The 16,306-nt window shown below is 41.8% G+C and overlaps 2 protein-coding genes across 13 annotated transcripts in view; one reads left to right on the forward strand and one right to left on the reverse strand.

Annotated features, from left to right (window-relative positions):
* slc12a4 (solute carrier family 12 member 4) overlaps positions 1-16,306 on the forward strand; it is a 193,484-nt gene that overhangs the window by 87,562 nt on the left and 89,616 nt on the right. The window lies entirely within an intron of this gene.
* The window catches only part of si:dkey-205h23.2 (CUGBP Elav-like family member 4), a 105,381-nt gene that overhangs the window by 35,681 nt on the left and 53,394 nt on the right, over positions 1-16,306 (reverse strand). For all 12 annotated transcript variants that reach the window (XM_037246936.1, XM_037246933.1, XM_037246931.1 and 9 more), the window contains exon 3: positions 5,128-5,176. In XM_037246936.1, the coding sequence (XP_037102831.1) occupies positions 5,128-5,176 (49 nt within the window). The remainder of the gene's footprint in view (positions 1-5,127; positions 5,177-16,306) is intronic.

Raw genomic sequence — 16,306 nt, forward strand, 5'->3', positions numbered from 1 at the left:
ATAAATATTATTATAATAAAATATTATGAATTAAATATTATAAATTATATCTTATATTTGTATAAGATTATATATAATCTATAAATATAAGTATACATATATATATTATAAGATTTTTTACACAGAAGATTATATATATAATCTATAAATAATTATCTAAATAAATATATATGTATATATTATAAGATTTTTTACACACGCCTTCCCTCTATAATATTCAACTTGTATTCTATCATAATCCTTCACTTTCTCTTCTCTCTTTCTTGCCAAATAGCTAGTTGCTACAAAGTCTATATTTCAATTTGTGTCTATGGTAAGACTGTTTTTGAAAAGAATAACTGTGCTGTGGTAAATATCCTTTGTTTTCACCATTCCATCCCATCATGCCTGCTGGCTATTGTCGAGGCGGCTTGGTAGTAGCAAGTGTTCACAAAGCATGGACAGCTGCACCCGACAATAAAAGATGCCTACCAGGCCGCCGGGTGCATTTTCGAATGCGGCGTAATGTTCCGGGCAGCATATCAGAGAAGTTGCACTTCTTATGGACTCATTAGCGAAGCATGATTTTTATTTATTTATTTAATTTGTTATTTACTTAATTATTTTGGTGTGCCTGCGAGGCTCGCCAACGGATGCGTTCGTACATGAAAGTACGCAGAATGGCTGTATAAAATGTGTTTAAAAGTGTTTATTTAAATAGCGAGTCGGGCTATGTTTCGCGTCATCTACTCGGTGTCCCGATTGCGTGACGGCCATGGGAATCAGTTTGGAATTAAATCGCACCATTTGCTTTTTAGTCAAGTCCATTTTGGGGGGGTAATGAGCATCCCGTATGCTTCCACCTAGTGATAAAGAAAAAGGCTGAAAGTGAACTTTTTAAATAAAAGAACAGAACACACTAAAATAGCCTGCTTACAAAAATGACCCTGCAAAAGCCAAACAATCCATTTACGGCTTAAACTGGCAATTATATTGACTTTTATAGGGGGTATCAAATATTTTTTTAATAATAGTAATAGTTGCTCCATTGCATAATATCATTGGCAGATTCAGATTTTTTAATCTAAAAAATGGCTGAGATGGTTCTGACTACGCTTCTAGAAAGTTCCTCGGGAAACTTCCGAAGTCGAACTGCTGTCACGGATGAGATATACCTCAAAACTTGAGTAAATCCCGCGAGACTTCGGCATACCTCGTGAGACTTTGGATGAATGAGCGTCAAAAGGGATTTTGAAAGCTTCTTTCTTTGACTTTCTGGAGGGAGATCTTGTGTGTTTTTTGTGTGTGTGTGATGACACCACAGAAGGGTACAAGTGATGGAAAAAAATAAAATTATGATTATGTCCACAGAACTCTGCCCGAGCTAAAATGACCTGCAGTAAATGCTGAAAACAAAGAGTAAGCAAAAATAATTGATTTTATCAGTAATCTTTTAATTTAGCGAGTCACCTTCCAAGACCTACCCCCCATACATTCAAAGCTGCTACCACAAAAGTTAAATTCAGCAACCTGCACTTTCATTAAAGTCAAATGCTTGTTGTGCGTCAACAAAATGTCAGCTTTTGGTTTATTTGATTTTTTATCCATCAACTCCCTACATTTTTATACTTTCATCACAGTCATGAAGGTTAAAATGTTGTTTACAACAGTTTCTATTATTTCCTTTGGGAATAACTGCTTGTAAATTAAAACAAATTGGATGTCAACCAGCATCCAGGTCACAAACAATTTAAAAAAAAAAATCAGCTTATGCCAATGTGAGTGAGGGACAATCAGTTCTCCAAGGTTGCCACGGCTGCTTTCTTGAATGAGCAATCTTCCAGAGAAATTTCTCTAGAGGTGTTCTAGTCGATAAGGTTGTTCGCTGGGAAAAGCAGTGTTGAATCACAGATAACCAAAAGGAACTTTTCCGTTGGACGGAATCATTATTTTTCATTTCCATAATTATTAACGCTTGATGGAGTTTTTAATTTTTTTTCTCTTCGTCACAACTTGCATTGAGTCGGTGTCTGATTCAAGTATAGTAATTAATTGGTTAATTATGAGTGTAATGAAAGTAACATCCTGCTTAATGTTTTTTCTACGTGGATACAGACTGGAAATAATCGCACAAAAACAAACATTTCAGTTGTCAGTGTTGTGATGCAACAACACGTTGTTTACATGCAAATGCATTACTCTCACAAGCAGACCTGACACACTTGTATACCGACAACGGCTTGCAACCTTCTGGTCTGCATGCAAAAGAGTTGACAGAAACCGATTGCCTGTCGTTGTTTTTGTGCATAGGCCCTCGCCCAAAACCCGATAAATTAACGGTTAACAAAGCTTTAATTGATGTAGTGCAATCTCTGCTTTGTTCTGCTCGTACTCAAAACTGCCCGCCGCGGTTGCATTTTGCTGGGCGGTAGTTTCGGGGCACAGAGGGATACTTTGGCTTCATTTGCATGTAAAGTGGAACATGGTCCTCTGACGGCATGAGGTGCCTCCAGACAGCCGCTCCCGTGTTGCCTGCCAGACTGTGCCAGCCAGCGGACCCTCACTTATCCCATGCCCGCTGGGCTCGGCTATGACAGCACACGGCGCGACATCTTAAGGTCCCGTCAATCTGCCGACTGCCCCGACTGGGGTCACTCTTGTGAAGAACGGCTTTGCAAGGACAAACGTGAGCCCTTTGCAGACACTTCCCCTTCAGCGAGATAGACAAAAGGCGTGGAGATATTAAAAAGACTCACACTCGGACCGCTGGGAATAGAATCCAGGCGCCGCCGTGCTCTCGGCACTGTATAAGCATCCAATAAAGCCAACGGATGGGGGAGCTAATAAACAACGAGGACATCCATCCATCCATTTTCTATAGCGCTTATCCTGTTTGGGGTTAGCCTGAAGCTTTCCCAGCTGACTTATGCTGCGTTTTCATTGCCGACGATTGGTTTTCCACTTTGTGCGATAGAAAACATTCCAGATTGAATGCATCAGTTGGAACACAGAAAGATGGGAGGGCAAGTATCAACTGTACTGACACACGTTTAATGACTTTAGTATCTGTAGCCAAAATGGCACACTAAGAAAATGTCCATATTGACAGACGAGTAGATGCTGAGCCATCTCGAGTCTCCTCATCATGAAGCTTTCTCCTAACTGACAGTAGTGGGACCCTGGCTCAGAGATTGTGTTTAGATAATAGCCATCTCCAATCATAGATAATCTGGCTCCCATCTTTTTCTTCACAGACAAGGTCAGGGGGAGAAGATTCCCGGGCGAGGCAAGAAGGGCGATAGGGAATGGGGGGCGGCTCTCGCATGATTTACTACTGAGATTCACTCAGCTGCCTCTATCACTCTCCGTTAACTTTTTCATCCTGTTGTCGTGGCCCCTTTTGCTCATCCCGCCTTCTATCTCTCAAATTCCTCCACGGACCCAGCAGGCCTCACTATCGCTTGCTTCATCTTTCTCCTCGCATCGGCATACCAATAAGATGGCGTAAGAAGAAAACCAATAGCAAGAGAAAGGGGCAGAGTATAGATAGAGGAGTTGACATTTTCTGATTCTTGCCCCATTTTGGAATAAAGCTTTTGAATAGAGATGTATAGCTTGTTCGCCCATGGGCTGTCAGTAGTGCGAGTAAGTACGGGTTCCATTCTTCACTTGTTCAGATCAGACAGGTTCGAGCAAAGAGAGAGAAGATTGATAAAAGAGGGGGATGACCCCCCCCTTGCTTAAATGTTAGGTAAACCCACAGTTTTAGAACTCATTTGAAGACCCATTTTTATTCTTTGCCGTGTGACGTATTCCAAAAAACTGTGACTTCATACTGAAGGTGCAAATGTTCCAAATGACAATCTAGTGTCTCTCACTGTTAATTATACCTGACTGGTCCTTCCACAAATGAATCCTTGCTCCTCTTTCTCTTTGTCAGCCCGGGCTGTCTATTTCCCTTTAACCGCACAGCTTCATAGTAAATCTCATTTCATTGTCAGCCGTGACTGTGGTTTACTTCCCTTGCTGGCCAGCCGACTTCCTGTTGCCATTAAAGCTCAATATCTCTGTTGGGGCCTGTCGGCTTGGTCTTATTTCAATCCGTTCTGTTAGCGAGCCTGTCCTCCCATATAGAAACTTCATCTAACAGACGAGCGACAGATGTGCCGGCCAAAAAGCCGTCTGTATTCCGTATCATTCACGCCTGTACGTCTCCGTTCGGTGAAAGAGGAGTAGTAATTGATATAGGGATCCATCCATCCTCCCCTCTTAAGGCTAGAGATCTAATTTATCTCGGTGAGAATGCCAATTGGCTCTCACACAAGCCTTGTCGGTCAGACTTTGCCCGTTTTTTTTAGATGTCCGTTAATTAAAGTGCCGCCATGACAAAAATAAGACTCGCTTTGGGGGTCTACCCCGCCGATGGGAATGAGCCATTTGATTCACACTCGGGGCGGATAAATCACCGACGTGGCTCGGTCTGAAATTTAAGCAGACGCTGACTGGTTCAATTAGAGCCAATGCCACCCAGTGTGCGCGTGTTTAACTGGCTTCATCTGCATTAACCTCCTGTGATGGTCGTCACGGAAATGATGCAGTCAGTCATCGGGCCTTATTGTGAGGGTCGGTGCCAGATATCGAGAGGAAAATAGATTTGTGATGACGAATTTAAGGTTAGCAACACCTGAACATTCCCTCCAGACGTTCCTCTCTTGTGTACAATGGAATCTGCTATTTTATTATTCTTTTGTTTTTTCAATTCAATCACAAAACTCAAGATAGCGTCTTGAAATTGTCTAGCTCAGTGTTTCTTTCTCCCTTCAATTTTGTTTGTCTTCTCGTTTTTTTTGTCTCCCCTTTTCCCCCGAAGCCTCAAGCAGACGGTTCAGTGTGTCTACTTATTGCTCTCCATCCTCTTTCGTCTTTCCGCCGTGTTCCTCTCGCTTGTCTTTGACCCGCTCGCGGTGACTGTGAACCGCGACAGCCCCCTTTTTGCTGGCACAGATGGGAAGTCAATAGAAGCAAGTGACCTATATTACGGACCGTGCTGCTAACTCCCAGTGCGTCTCAAGTGAGAGGAGAATATTAAGGATTGTGCTTTTACCACTGTGTGTGTGTCAGTGTTTTTTTTTTTTTGAGGTTATTTACCTCCCCGTCCTTCGCTGTCTGCTGGCTTCACCTGGATGGGCCGATTCATCTGGAGAGAGAAAAAAAAGAAGGAATTGTTAGCGTGTAACAATGAGGCCAACTTATTTCATCAGGAGCCTGAAGATGCGAAAGGTAGTCCCTGGTGTGTAATGAGTACTTTGTTAGCTAAACACAAAAATCCCAGCCAGTGGGTTTAATTAATGCAGGGCGCCGCCTCGAGAGATGCCCAAATTCCCCTCACAGTTCAGCAGAGTTCGCACTTTTCAATGACGGCACCACACCGGGTGTCAGATGGCACTCGGAGATTAATGCTATTACATCAGCCACTCCCGCACCTCCAGGCAGAGGTCCTTTCTGGCCTGGTGCTCACACTTCCTGTTCCTCTCATGGCTCTAAACTCAGAAACACAATAGCACTTAAGGTCTACTTGTTCTTCCTGAGCTGGAGTTTTTCTTGCAGCTCCTTGCTTATCCAGGTCACCTGCGTCATATTTCTTACTTTTTCTTTTGTCACTTGTGGGTCCGTCTCGCCGACGACATATGAACGGCACAAGGCGCTGCCCGCTCAGATCACTCGGGCAACACGGTGGGTGTCGAGCCTCGAGGCAGTGCAGCACTTGACAGTGGTTGACATGAGCCGGGACCGTAGAGCTAAATATAGACTTGAGTCTGGTTGGCATGTATCGACTCAGATCCAAAGTACATGGCGACACCCAGGGAACACAATTTACTCGCCCAGCGATATTAATGAAGGCTATAAATGTTTCCTAAGACAAATTTCAATAAAAGTTGATATGAAACCTCATCAGATCGTCTCCACTTGCTACTGATACATTTTTATTCACAAAAACAGCTATGGCTGGTTGCTAAAAGTCCACAGTCTAAACTTTCTTGGATAAAGGTCTTTGTTGTATGCAACCATCAAGCATCAGGACTAATGTAGGTCAACTGTAGCACTCAAAGTGTTAAGAGTACGGTACTTGCTTTAAATATAAAAGTGTCACAGTTTGTCTGGCATGAGAAGTTAAGGACAGCCTGAAGCTTGGAAGATCGCTTCTTTTTGTGATCAGTCAGCTTCTGGGACTTTTAAGAGCCAACGATTGGCCAAGAAGCTTCATTAGTGGCCTTGAGCCCCACCGCTCTACAACAAGAGTCATTAGTCGTACCAAAAGTACATTTGGGGTTGCTAGGCAACAGAGTGGAGGTGCCCGGCAGGCAGACAAAGCGAGCGAGCCTGTCGGTCCTCGGGCAGTTTGCCAACCAATTGGCACTTGGTTCTTTTTTTCCTTTTTTTTTTCCTTGGCTAGGTCCAAGGAGGTCATAGCGAGTGTGCGCAAGAAAGAGTCTGTAAACTCCCACACCTTCCAGCATGTCCTACTTTCTTGTCCCTTTTCACTGACTCTGACCGGGACTTTTCAGAGCAAGTCTGCTGCTGCAATTTCTGGGCCAACTATTGAGTCACTGCTAGCATGCACATGCTTATAGCAGTAGCTCCATCTCCTAGTACTGTCCCCTTGCGAATGTTACAAACCCTCCCTGACAGTATCACAAAAAGTCTTTGGGCTCAATAACAGCAGGTGTCTTAGGTGACATTTTAATCCCTTATTACAGAGTGCAGGATTAGCCAACAGATCAAGGCTGAGTTAATTATATGAATTCATCAGAGAATGGGCGAAGAGGCAGCCTGTCTTCCCCCTGGGCCAAGCATCCACCAACCACTAACCCTTGCTCACACAAAATCCAGACGAGTCACATTTGGTCTATCCGGGGTAGCTGGCTAATAAGGATTTTAGTGTCGCAGTGACGCAGTGCTGCCTAAAGATGGATTTACACTACATAGTCCAAGTGATACCGATTTTTGCTCTTGTCGCCATCCTGCATTGGTACTTTCCAATGCGGCCATCTTTGATGACTATTGTGAATGGAGATGAAAATAAAGTGGCCTTATCCGACCAAGCAAACATTTCTATCCCTGGTCCCGCCTTTGCCCCGTTGCCTTTTACACAGTCACCGTTGTCTCGTTAAAGCATAGGTGTCCAAGTCAAGGCCAGGGGCCAGATACGGCCCGCCACATCATTATATGTGGCCCCCGAAGACAAATTGTGTTTCAACTTCATCTGTCAAAACTAAAGTTACAAATTGGCTTCACTATAAAAAATATATTGATAGCAATTTTTGTTACCATTGATGTTTTCAAAATATTTGAACAGTTTTTACTAGTGTCCGGTTTCAAACTTAGTTATTCATCAGTTTGTTGACGGTCGTAATGGCCCTCCGAAGGATACTATGACTATGATGCAGCCCGCGACAAAAATGAGTTTGACACCACTGCTCTAAAGTAATGTGTGTGTGGCTTTTACCCATGTTCCATGTCAGTCCCTTTCACACATCCCACACAGGAGACAGACCGGTTATCAGATATAGACATGAAATCAGACTTACCAGTGAAAACCAGTCTCAGTGAAATGATTTCTAGCATTTTCCCGCCGGGCCTATACAAAATAAGCTGCATCAACATTCGGAAGAAAGACATCCAGCTCATTCATCTGGCAGACGTCTTGCTGCGGGGGATAGAAGCTCCCCCACCTAACCGCCGCCCCCCCTGTCCATGTCTTGCTTTATATTTGTCTCTCAGTGCCCTTTTGGCCTCCAAAACCAATATGCTTCCCTCCACAGCCCCTTAATGGCTTGATCAATGCTGACAAATAGGCAGCTCATGCTGTCCTGCCTGGGAACGCGCAGTTCTGCGCCTACGCAGGCGCACTTAGAGAGGCCATCTCTCGATCTCCTCATCCCTGCCATTTTTCCACTTTTTTTTTTAACATTCAACCCTCCCTTCCTCCCTCTACATTTCCCCTCCTTCATGCTCTATTTGCTTTATGTCTATACGTTCACTTTTTGTCTTTTTTTCCTCTCCACTCTGCGGCATTGAATCTATATTTTTCATTATTTTATGATGAATAAAAGTGTGTTTAAGACATGGAGGGTTGGAAAAACTATAGTGCGGAAGAGTGGAGCTCGCTTGCATTGTTCCACTGAAGGACTTTACTGCCTGTGTGTGTGTGTGTGTGTGTGTGTGTGTGTGTGTGTGTGTGTGTGTGTGTGTGTGTGTGTGTGTGTGTGTGTGTTTGCATGCAGATGCTTCAGTCTTAGCGTGTCTGATTGATAACAAGTGCAACAGAGAGAAAGTGAGACAAGGTCAGTGCTGGCCTTTGACCATGCTTGACCATGACCAAAGGGAGACAAAATATATATATATATTTTCCATGTTGCACGACAGTCTGAAAACATGAAAAATGTTAACCAAGCACTGTGGGCAGGACAGTCTCAAAATTCGTTCAGCTGAAGAATCACCAATAGCCAATAGTAAAATACAGTAGCGTAGTAGGCCCAAGTGTTAATTAAAACAAGGCAGAGATTTTACTCCTGAAATCTGAATTTGATTTATTTATGGATTTAATATTATTTATTCTACGCCACTCTAACAATTGATATTTTCAATATAGAAACTGTGCTTGAATATAGCACAATTAAAATAAACCCTCCCCTTAATGATTCAACAAACATGTATGTGCATATAAGTTAAATATAAACTTATCAAAATAAATGTTTTCAAAACAAAATGTTCCAAAAGAGTGGATGCAAATGTATTCTCCCAAGAAAGTGAATCACAATTGAACTGCCCCAGAAAACCTTGAGCTGGAGACGCTCTCTGATTGGTTGCTGGGAAATAGCTCGTCTTTTATTAATACGCAAATGTATTCTTAGGTTATCGGCACACCGGTGATTCTTCTTCATGCATACCCTAAACTGTCTTTTTTGTGAACTGTTGTATTTATCTAAAGGAACCGTGATAAATCTTCTCAGCCAGTCACATTAGTCACTTTAGTCTTAAACAGCTGCACCAATCATGGCGCTGCATGACAAATATAAAAGTTCTCCATAAGGAAAAATGTCACCTGGCATACAAAGTGAAGAAAAAGTACATGTTGATGCAGTGCCGATATCAGATAATGAGCCTCTCTGAGATGCATTCATCAATTCAGATTGTTAAAGTCATCAATAATACAAAGCCCGACTGATCAATTGATTAACCATATGCAAATGCACGAGACTGAAAAGTATAATTAATCATTCCCAAACAGCAGCTTTCAAAGTGTGTCACTTCCCGGCAGCAGTTTGAAAATATAAACGGGGAAAAATAATTACAAAGAAATACTTTAAGACTTTCCATTGAGCACCAAGCAATCAAGGATATGCCCATTTTCAGACGCTAATGCTGCTAATCTGTGTAGCCAACAAAATGTATTGTAGCTGTGAGGAGTATTGCTTGAAAATGGCGGCCCGTCATCTTTCCCGCCAAGTCCCCAAGTCACAGTCGAAACAATACAAAAGGATGTTCTTACACAGAAAACGGCTTGAAAAAGATTTACTTGGTTTTCCTGTCCGGTTGAACTTGCTCAACAGCGGCGAGCAAAACAAATACCGCCGCGGCGCACTACCGCTGAGCACTGAAATTTCCAATAAAACTCTATTTTGTGTCAATGTCCATGGAAAATTGAAAACCACGGTGGTCGTTTCAGTGCAATTCAACCGCCAGACAGGCAAACAAACTGGAGTGGAAACAAAACCTACTCGATGGAGAAAACTGACTTTTCTCATTTGATCACATAGGAATTTAATTTCTTTGTCTTTTTAGGGCCATCACAGATTTCCACCTTGATAAGCCAACATCTGTTTGATCCGTCTTATTATGATTCCTGCTGCTCGGCCGTGGTTTCATTTTAGCTGCTGGTTCCATTTATAGCCTTCGACACTCATTAAAGGTGTTTAATGCTGACTGACTTTTCTTAGAAAGCTAACAAAGAGCTGATGGCACTTGATAAGATGGAGAATCCTTCTTTGTCAAGGCAAAATACTGCATGAGACTATCGCTCAATCTTTTTCTGTTTATTGATAGTTGATAATTATGGTGATTGTTCATAAAAATGTGAATATATTCTGTCCAAATGAAGTATTAAAGGGAATAAATCTTTTGTTAGTCTAATAACACAGTTGTATAATTCATATTTGAACATTTTTGAGGAAAAAAAGGAAAACATATTTTTTGCAAGCACAATATTATTCTTTACTTGATTTCATAACATTATGATTATGGCACATGAAAATAGTAAAAATGAGATATTCATGAAATTAATATTCTCCATTTACATCATTTTTCCATTTAGAAAATGATTGATGTCTTGCAAATGTTTGGAGACATGCTCCGATCTTTTGCACCATTTTTAATAACCTTGGTGACTTTTACAATAATCTACAGCAGCATTTTCCAAGCTTATGATAGTAGGCATATGTTTTCTTGATAAATGGCTTTTGATTCAATAACATGTTTAGCATTATTTTTCTATTGTATATGCTGTCCATGTTTTGGCAGTGCATGATAAAGTTTTGTAATATAGGTCTTAAAACGAAAACGTTTTGCAAGTAATAAGACGATGAATCATTTCGGTCCAAATGTAAACAAAAGGGGCTACTTAATCTTTTACAGATTTCCTTTGTCATTATCGGCTAAAAGATATCCATTACAAAATTTCACTCAAAATGTGGCCAGGGTATGAGCAAGCCGCAGGGCTTAACTTTATTTGCTTTTCGTAAAGGTTTTGGCGAAATATTAAAAAGTACAGCTTGTATGCAAATCCAGGTCAAGTCCCTTCTCTTCTTGATGACAATGAGGAACATTTTTAAATTAGCATAAAAAACCTTGAGTAAATGTATGCTACTCCACAAAAAAAGGCTTTCAGGATCCATTCAGATATGTCGTAAAAACCCACCCGGTTTAAAATACAAGTATCTCCCTCAGGACCTATTTCCCTGACAGGTAAGCTCCTAGATTGAGCAGAAGCCTTGCTGTACCGTCCCAAATTACACCTTCCATCACCCATCACTCACACATCAGGACACCCTGCCCCTTATTCCGACGTGAAAGAAGAAACAGGGCCAGCGCAGCGGGAACGGCGCTCTCTCTCAAATTGGAGCGTGTGTTTACCGTCGCCTCCCCACCAGGCCAGGAAGTCAGGAGAGTTTCAGTCGGCGGAGTTTGTTGGAGCAGACGGGGTTAGAATCCGAGTGATGGGAAACCCACGAGCGGAGCTCAGTGTGGAGTCGCACTGAGAGGGAATAGGCTCTGACAGCTTGCTACATGCGTGGACAGCGGGAAGATTTGGCCTATTCTTAGCTCTGAATCCCTTCTGCTATTTAATGCTGTTTGGGACGGGTTCTATCGAGTGAAGTCATCTGCACTCAAAACTCACAGAAAGGAAATGTGACAGTTCATCTATCCAATTTTGTACTTAGCCTTGTTAGCCAGGTTGTAGTCAACCCTGGATTGGTCTGACACAGAGAGTGGGAATCCATTTGACACCGAGTACATGGAAGTCAACAACTATGCTAACCAAGAACTGCGAGACCCACAAGAATCACAATCCAAGAAGTAACTGGGTTAGTTAGACACTGAGAACGTTTTGGGGGATTCGAGAATGTCATGGCAAGAACCTCGATGCCTATTTCATACCAGCCAGCGTGGTATCTATATGACACTTTTGCTTTAAGGTCACGCATGTCGAAAAATGTCACATCAGACTCACACTATTCCCTCACTGCATCTCCTTATACGTTTTGTTTTCCTTTTGGTTATGTCTCCGTAATCCCTCCTCATTCCCCGTAATTGCCCACCAGGCAGGAGCGTTGACATTTATTTATCTCTCTCTATCTGTGCTGGCCCCTCCGAGAGGCTCCGCCTGCTTTTGGCAGTGTCATGCCATCCAATTCCGGCACTGTGGACCCGTGCTCATAATGCTCCTATCTTCGCTTAATTTTGGTTGGACTTGAAGCGGGAGGAGTCGAGGGGGGGGCCCTGAGACAGAAAACGAATGAGAAATTGAGCCATCATGTTATCCTGTGCTCCATAAAGCCTCTTTTCTTTCTTGGACTGGAGATAGATTGCCATGGAGGTCCATGCACCCAATGGCCAGGCTGCTATATTACCTTTACTGCCCCATTTTTACCTCCCCCTCCCTCTAGCGGAGGGGTGACGATCGGACACAGAGCGATAACACTAACAAATTAGTCATAGTGACAGAGAGTTTTATGAGGTCTGCTCCTTTGAGGCGACCGTTCTCCCTTCGCCGTCTCTGGCTCATTCTCGAGGGATGTTCGCCTCGCCAGGGCGTGTGGAGAAAGTATTCGGAAAAGGAAGTAAAAGTGGCGGCGGGGTAAAGGGGGATAGAGAGAGAGAGAGAACCAAATGCAAGGAAGTAAGATTAAAGATGCGAGATTAGAGGAAGAAATCACGGATACGAGAAGCTTGGGGATCAGGCAACAATGGAAAAGTTTAACTTTGGAAGCAAGTTCTCGCTTCTGTTTAGCATTAGCATACTGAAGTGAGATGAGTAAATTAGTTTGCATAATAGGTGTGGGACCAAGTGCATACTTTTTTCTCTTCTTGTAATACGTTTCCACAGCTGTGTAAGGTAGCCAATTTATTGCGGTATGATGTGCACTCTGTCTTGCCAAATTCCAAATTGTCGGATGTGATAATATTTCTTGGGCAAGGAAGGACCACAAGGGGTATTAGCTTGGACTTTGCCTTGACTGCAGTTTGATCAGAACTGGACCACGCAGATGGTATTGTATCTGTGACAACATTGTCTTTGCAGGAATGGAAATAGGTATTTTTTTAATTCTTATTACTCATTACTTCAGAAAAGAGACTTTGTTTACTTGTCTCAAACTGCTGGCATTTATCTGAATGTGCGAAGGCACAATATTTTTTGCCATCTTGACGAGTTTGTTTCTTAAGAGACAAGCCGGACTACTGCTACATATGGGAAATGTTTATCGAATCATCTTTGGAATCTTATTTTTGGAAGTTATTATTATCTTTCCAACATTGCTTTGTAAATCTGTTCTCAAGGGCAACAAATCAGAAATTGTTTGATGAAAATCCCGTTTCTCTACTTTATAACATTCTGAGATTTCTTTTACAAACATAACATTGCAAGTTAGGATGAAGATAACACATTAAAATTGTTTTATCATAGTAAGAGCAATAGCAGAGTGCAGATCTAGCATACATATATGTACTGTACAACTATTCAGCATGCATACTAATCAAGAAGATGAAATCAATAAACATGCACTCCAGTGAATACTTCCATATCACAGAAGGTTAGCTTAACAGACACAAGCCCCTGCACATAAACGCAAAGCCATAACAATAACCCGGTACCTCCCCGGGTGCATCAATCACTCCGCAAGGCCACAGTGCAAATATTTTCAAGCCAGGCTTTGTGAAACGACCCGAGTAGTTTAAAGAGAATGTCGAGAGTAATAAATGTAAAGCAATGATGGATCACGGATCCGTCACGTGAACATGTATAAGTCCTGAAAACGGAGTGATTTTATCACCCATGCATGCGGCCATGTTGATGGAACAAACACTAAATACACCCTCTTTGGCAATGGAATTAGCAAAACAAATGTACATCAATTGTTATTAATATACCAAATATGTGATATTACAGCAAAACTCCCACTATAACATTTAACATCTCTCTCAAACAGAATACTTAACTCTTGTGACCCTGCCCCCCTCCGCCTCCACCTATTCAAAGTGGAGTTTATGACAGAGCTGTCATATAATACCGCATCTGTTTCATCTTCGCCCGCGTGCATTCACTTAGAATGCTAAGTAGTTTGGGTGCTGACAACGACGCAAAAATTGGATCTGTCAGATCGCGGCGCCCATGTAATATCTTAATAAAGGAAGGCACAAAATCAAAGAAAGTGTTGACTGAAGACAAACGTACATGTGCATGCAAATTAGCTGAGGATGGTCAAAGCCAGGTGGAATTTAAATTAAAGCCAGGCCAATCTTCAACATTTAAATATACACATCAGTCTAATTTTTTTGCTTCATCTAAATTCCAGTTATAGAATAAGAAAACATTTAATATTAACAAAAATATTGTTGAAGATTAAGCTACTTGATTGGACTACTCTTCGCACACACCTGCATCCAAGCATTTTTCTGTTATGAACCGATGAAAAGATCCTAAAAAAAAAAATAGTGGTCTCACAACATTACATGTCACTCACTAAAGTAAAATTGACTTAACACACACGGCCATGAATCCAGACCATGTCCATTTAGCCCCCCGAGGCCAGTTTCATTTGGCAGCGTGAAATTTGGCAGGCAGGTTTATCATGAGTTCACAGAGAAAAAGTCTCAAAAACCCAAAAATGCACAAGTTGGAGTCCATTTAAGGATCATTTTGACCATTCATTGTCCTTCAAAAAGCAAAAGTGTATGAAATTTGAAACATGTACAAAATGGATAGATTGTAATAAATTGTGAAAATATTCCCGAGTCACCATTTTATAAAATTTTGTGAGTCAACTGAAATCTTTATCAAAGCACATTTTCCATTCACTAATATCTCTCAAAGCCAAAGAACTCGCACACCGGCAAAGCCACGCAAGTATGTCTGAAGACCAGACTCGGTACAGACGGCTATTTTGGAAAATGATCACATCAATCGAAATGATAGATAAAAGAGCCGGGAGCAATTGATAAAGTGCCACAATTATTTGGAAGATGAATGGCTGAATTTGTTTTTGAAATTGGACTGGATCTCGGGCGCAATGGAACAGAACTCATCATCATCAATGAGGCTGCCGTTAGATTGCTTTCTGTCACAGGCCAATACGGCCGATTGGATCCATCTGCCAAAGAGGATCAAATGGACCCGTTTGCGCAACATCAGTGGCTGATGTATAGTGACCGCGTGTAGAACATATCACGCCGCAAATGAGCCATACATCACCGTGCACGCCGTTGTGTGTATGTGTGTTTAACACTTGACACGGTGTCTAAGAATGTTATGTTCGGTAGAAATGATGAAGGGTAGACAAACACAACACGCAGGCGTAATGATGGAATGCTGTGTTGAAATTGATGGTAACAATGATATATCGCTTGGAATTAGTTTAGTACCGGTACTTACTTACTGTATGTACTCACACAAGGCCATTTGATTTTATACAATAGGCTGTTATTGCATCGTGCCTGACTTTACATTCTTTATAGTGCCTGGGCATTCTTTCACTTTATGGATTATTTCTAGTCCTTGTGTTTATTTTTATTGTGAAAGGCAAGAGGAGGAATGGTATCGGTTCTCATGAAAAACCGTCAAGGGCAGAAATCACATCATAAACAAATTGTGCCCCTTCTTAACTTTGTTGATGATTTTGAGCAGTTCTAGTTTAGGTTCAGTATATTGTGCAAGGTGGCAGCTTTTATGAATAGTTGCCAAGATGCACAATCTCATTGATTATATGACAGGCAGAGTAACAGAGTGCTGTGGACTTCTTTTTTGACAGTGCAATATTTATATTTGATCTGATGATTTGTATTGATCACGTTTGCCGGTTATCGTGAATAACTGGCGAGAAGGACAATTGCATTAATTACAGTATAGAAAATGTAAATTGAGGGCGTACTTGAGTGCCTGAGACTCTGAGTGATTATTAAGTACGTACATATATAAATTATGCACGTGTGTGTGTGTGTACATGTTGCCGCCATGGGAATTTTTGACTGTGTGGATTATTTGATGACATTCTGTTGATTCGGAGTGAAAAACTAGACAAGAAATGTTTTCATTTGTAATATAACATGCAGTAACCGTGTGATGGACCCAAGTTACTTAGTTTTTCTGTTGTGCAAGTTGCCACGATGATTGTATATTTCATTTAGCTTATTAATCTACATTATCTATTCTACACTGCCTATAAATGAAGTGGCAAACACAACATGAATATTAAAAAATGGCCTTAGATTGAACCAAAAGTGGATATTTGGCTGCATATCTATCAGTAAAGGACTATTGTGTGCCCATCTCTAAAATTAATGTATTCTATGTTCAGACACACACACGCACATTCTCTGCAGTGGTGCCGGGTGTCAAGGGGAAGCTCGGTGGGGTCCCACACTGTCAGAGATACAAGACCACACAGTGGCATTGGTCCACCTGTGGTGACAGCTAATTAGAACCCGGTCAGGATGGCAGGCCTGTCTTGGGCATTGGCGTAGCTCACGGTGGCAGGGCATCACGGGTTAG

This window comes from Syngnathus acus, chromosome 3 (assembly GCF_901709675.1).
Source record: "Syngnathus acus chromosome 3, fSynAcu1.2, whole genome shotgun sequence".
NCBI classification, from domain to species: domain Eukaryota; kingdom Metazoa; phylum Chordata; class Actinopteri; order Syngnathiformes; family Syngnathidae; genus Syngnathus; species Syngnathus acus.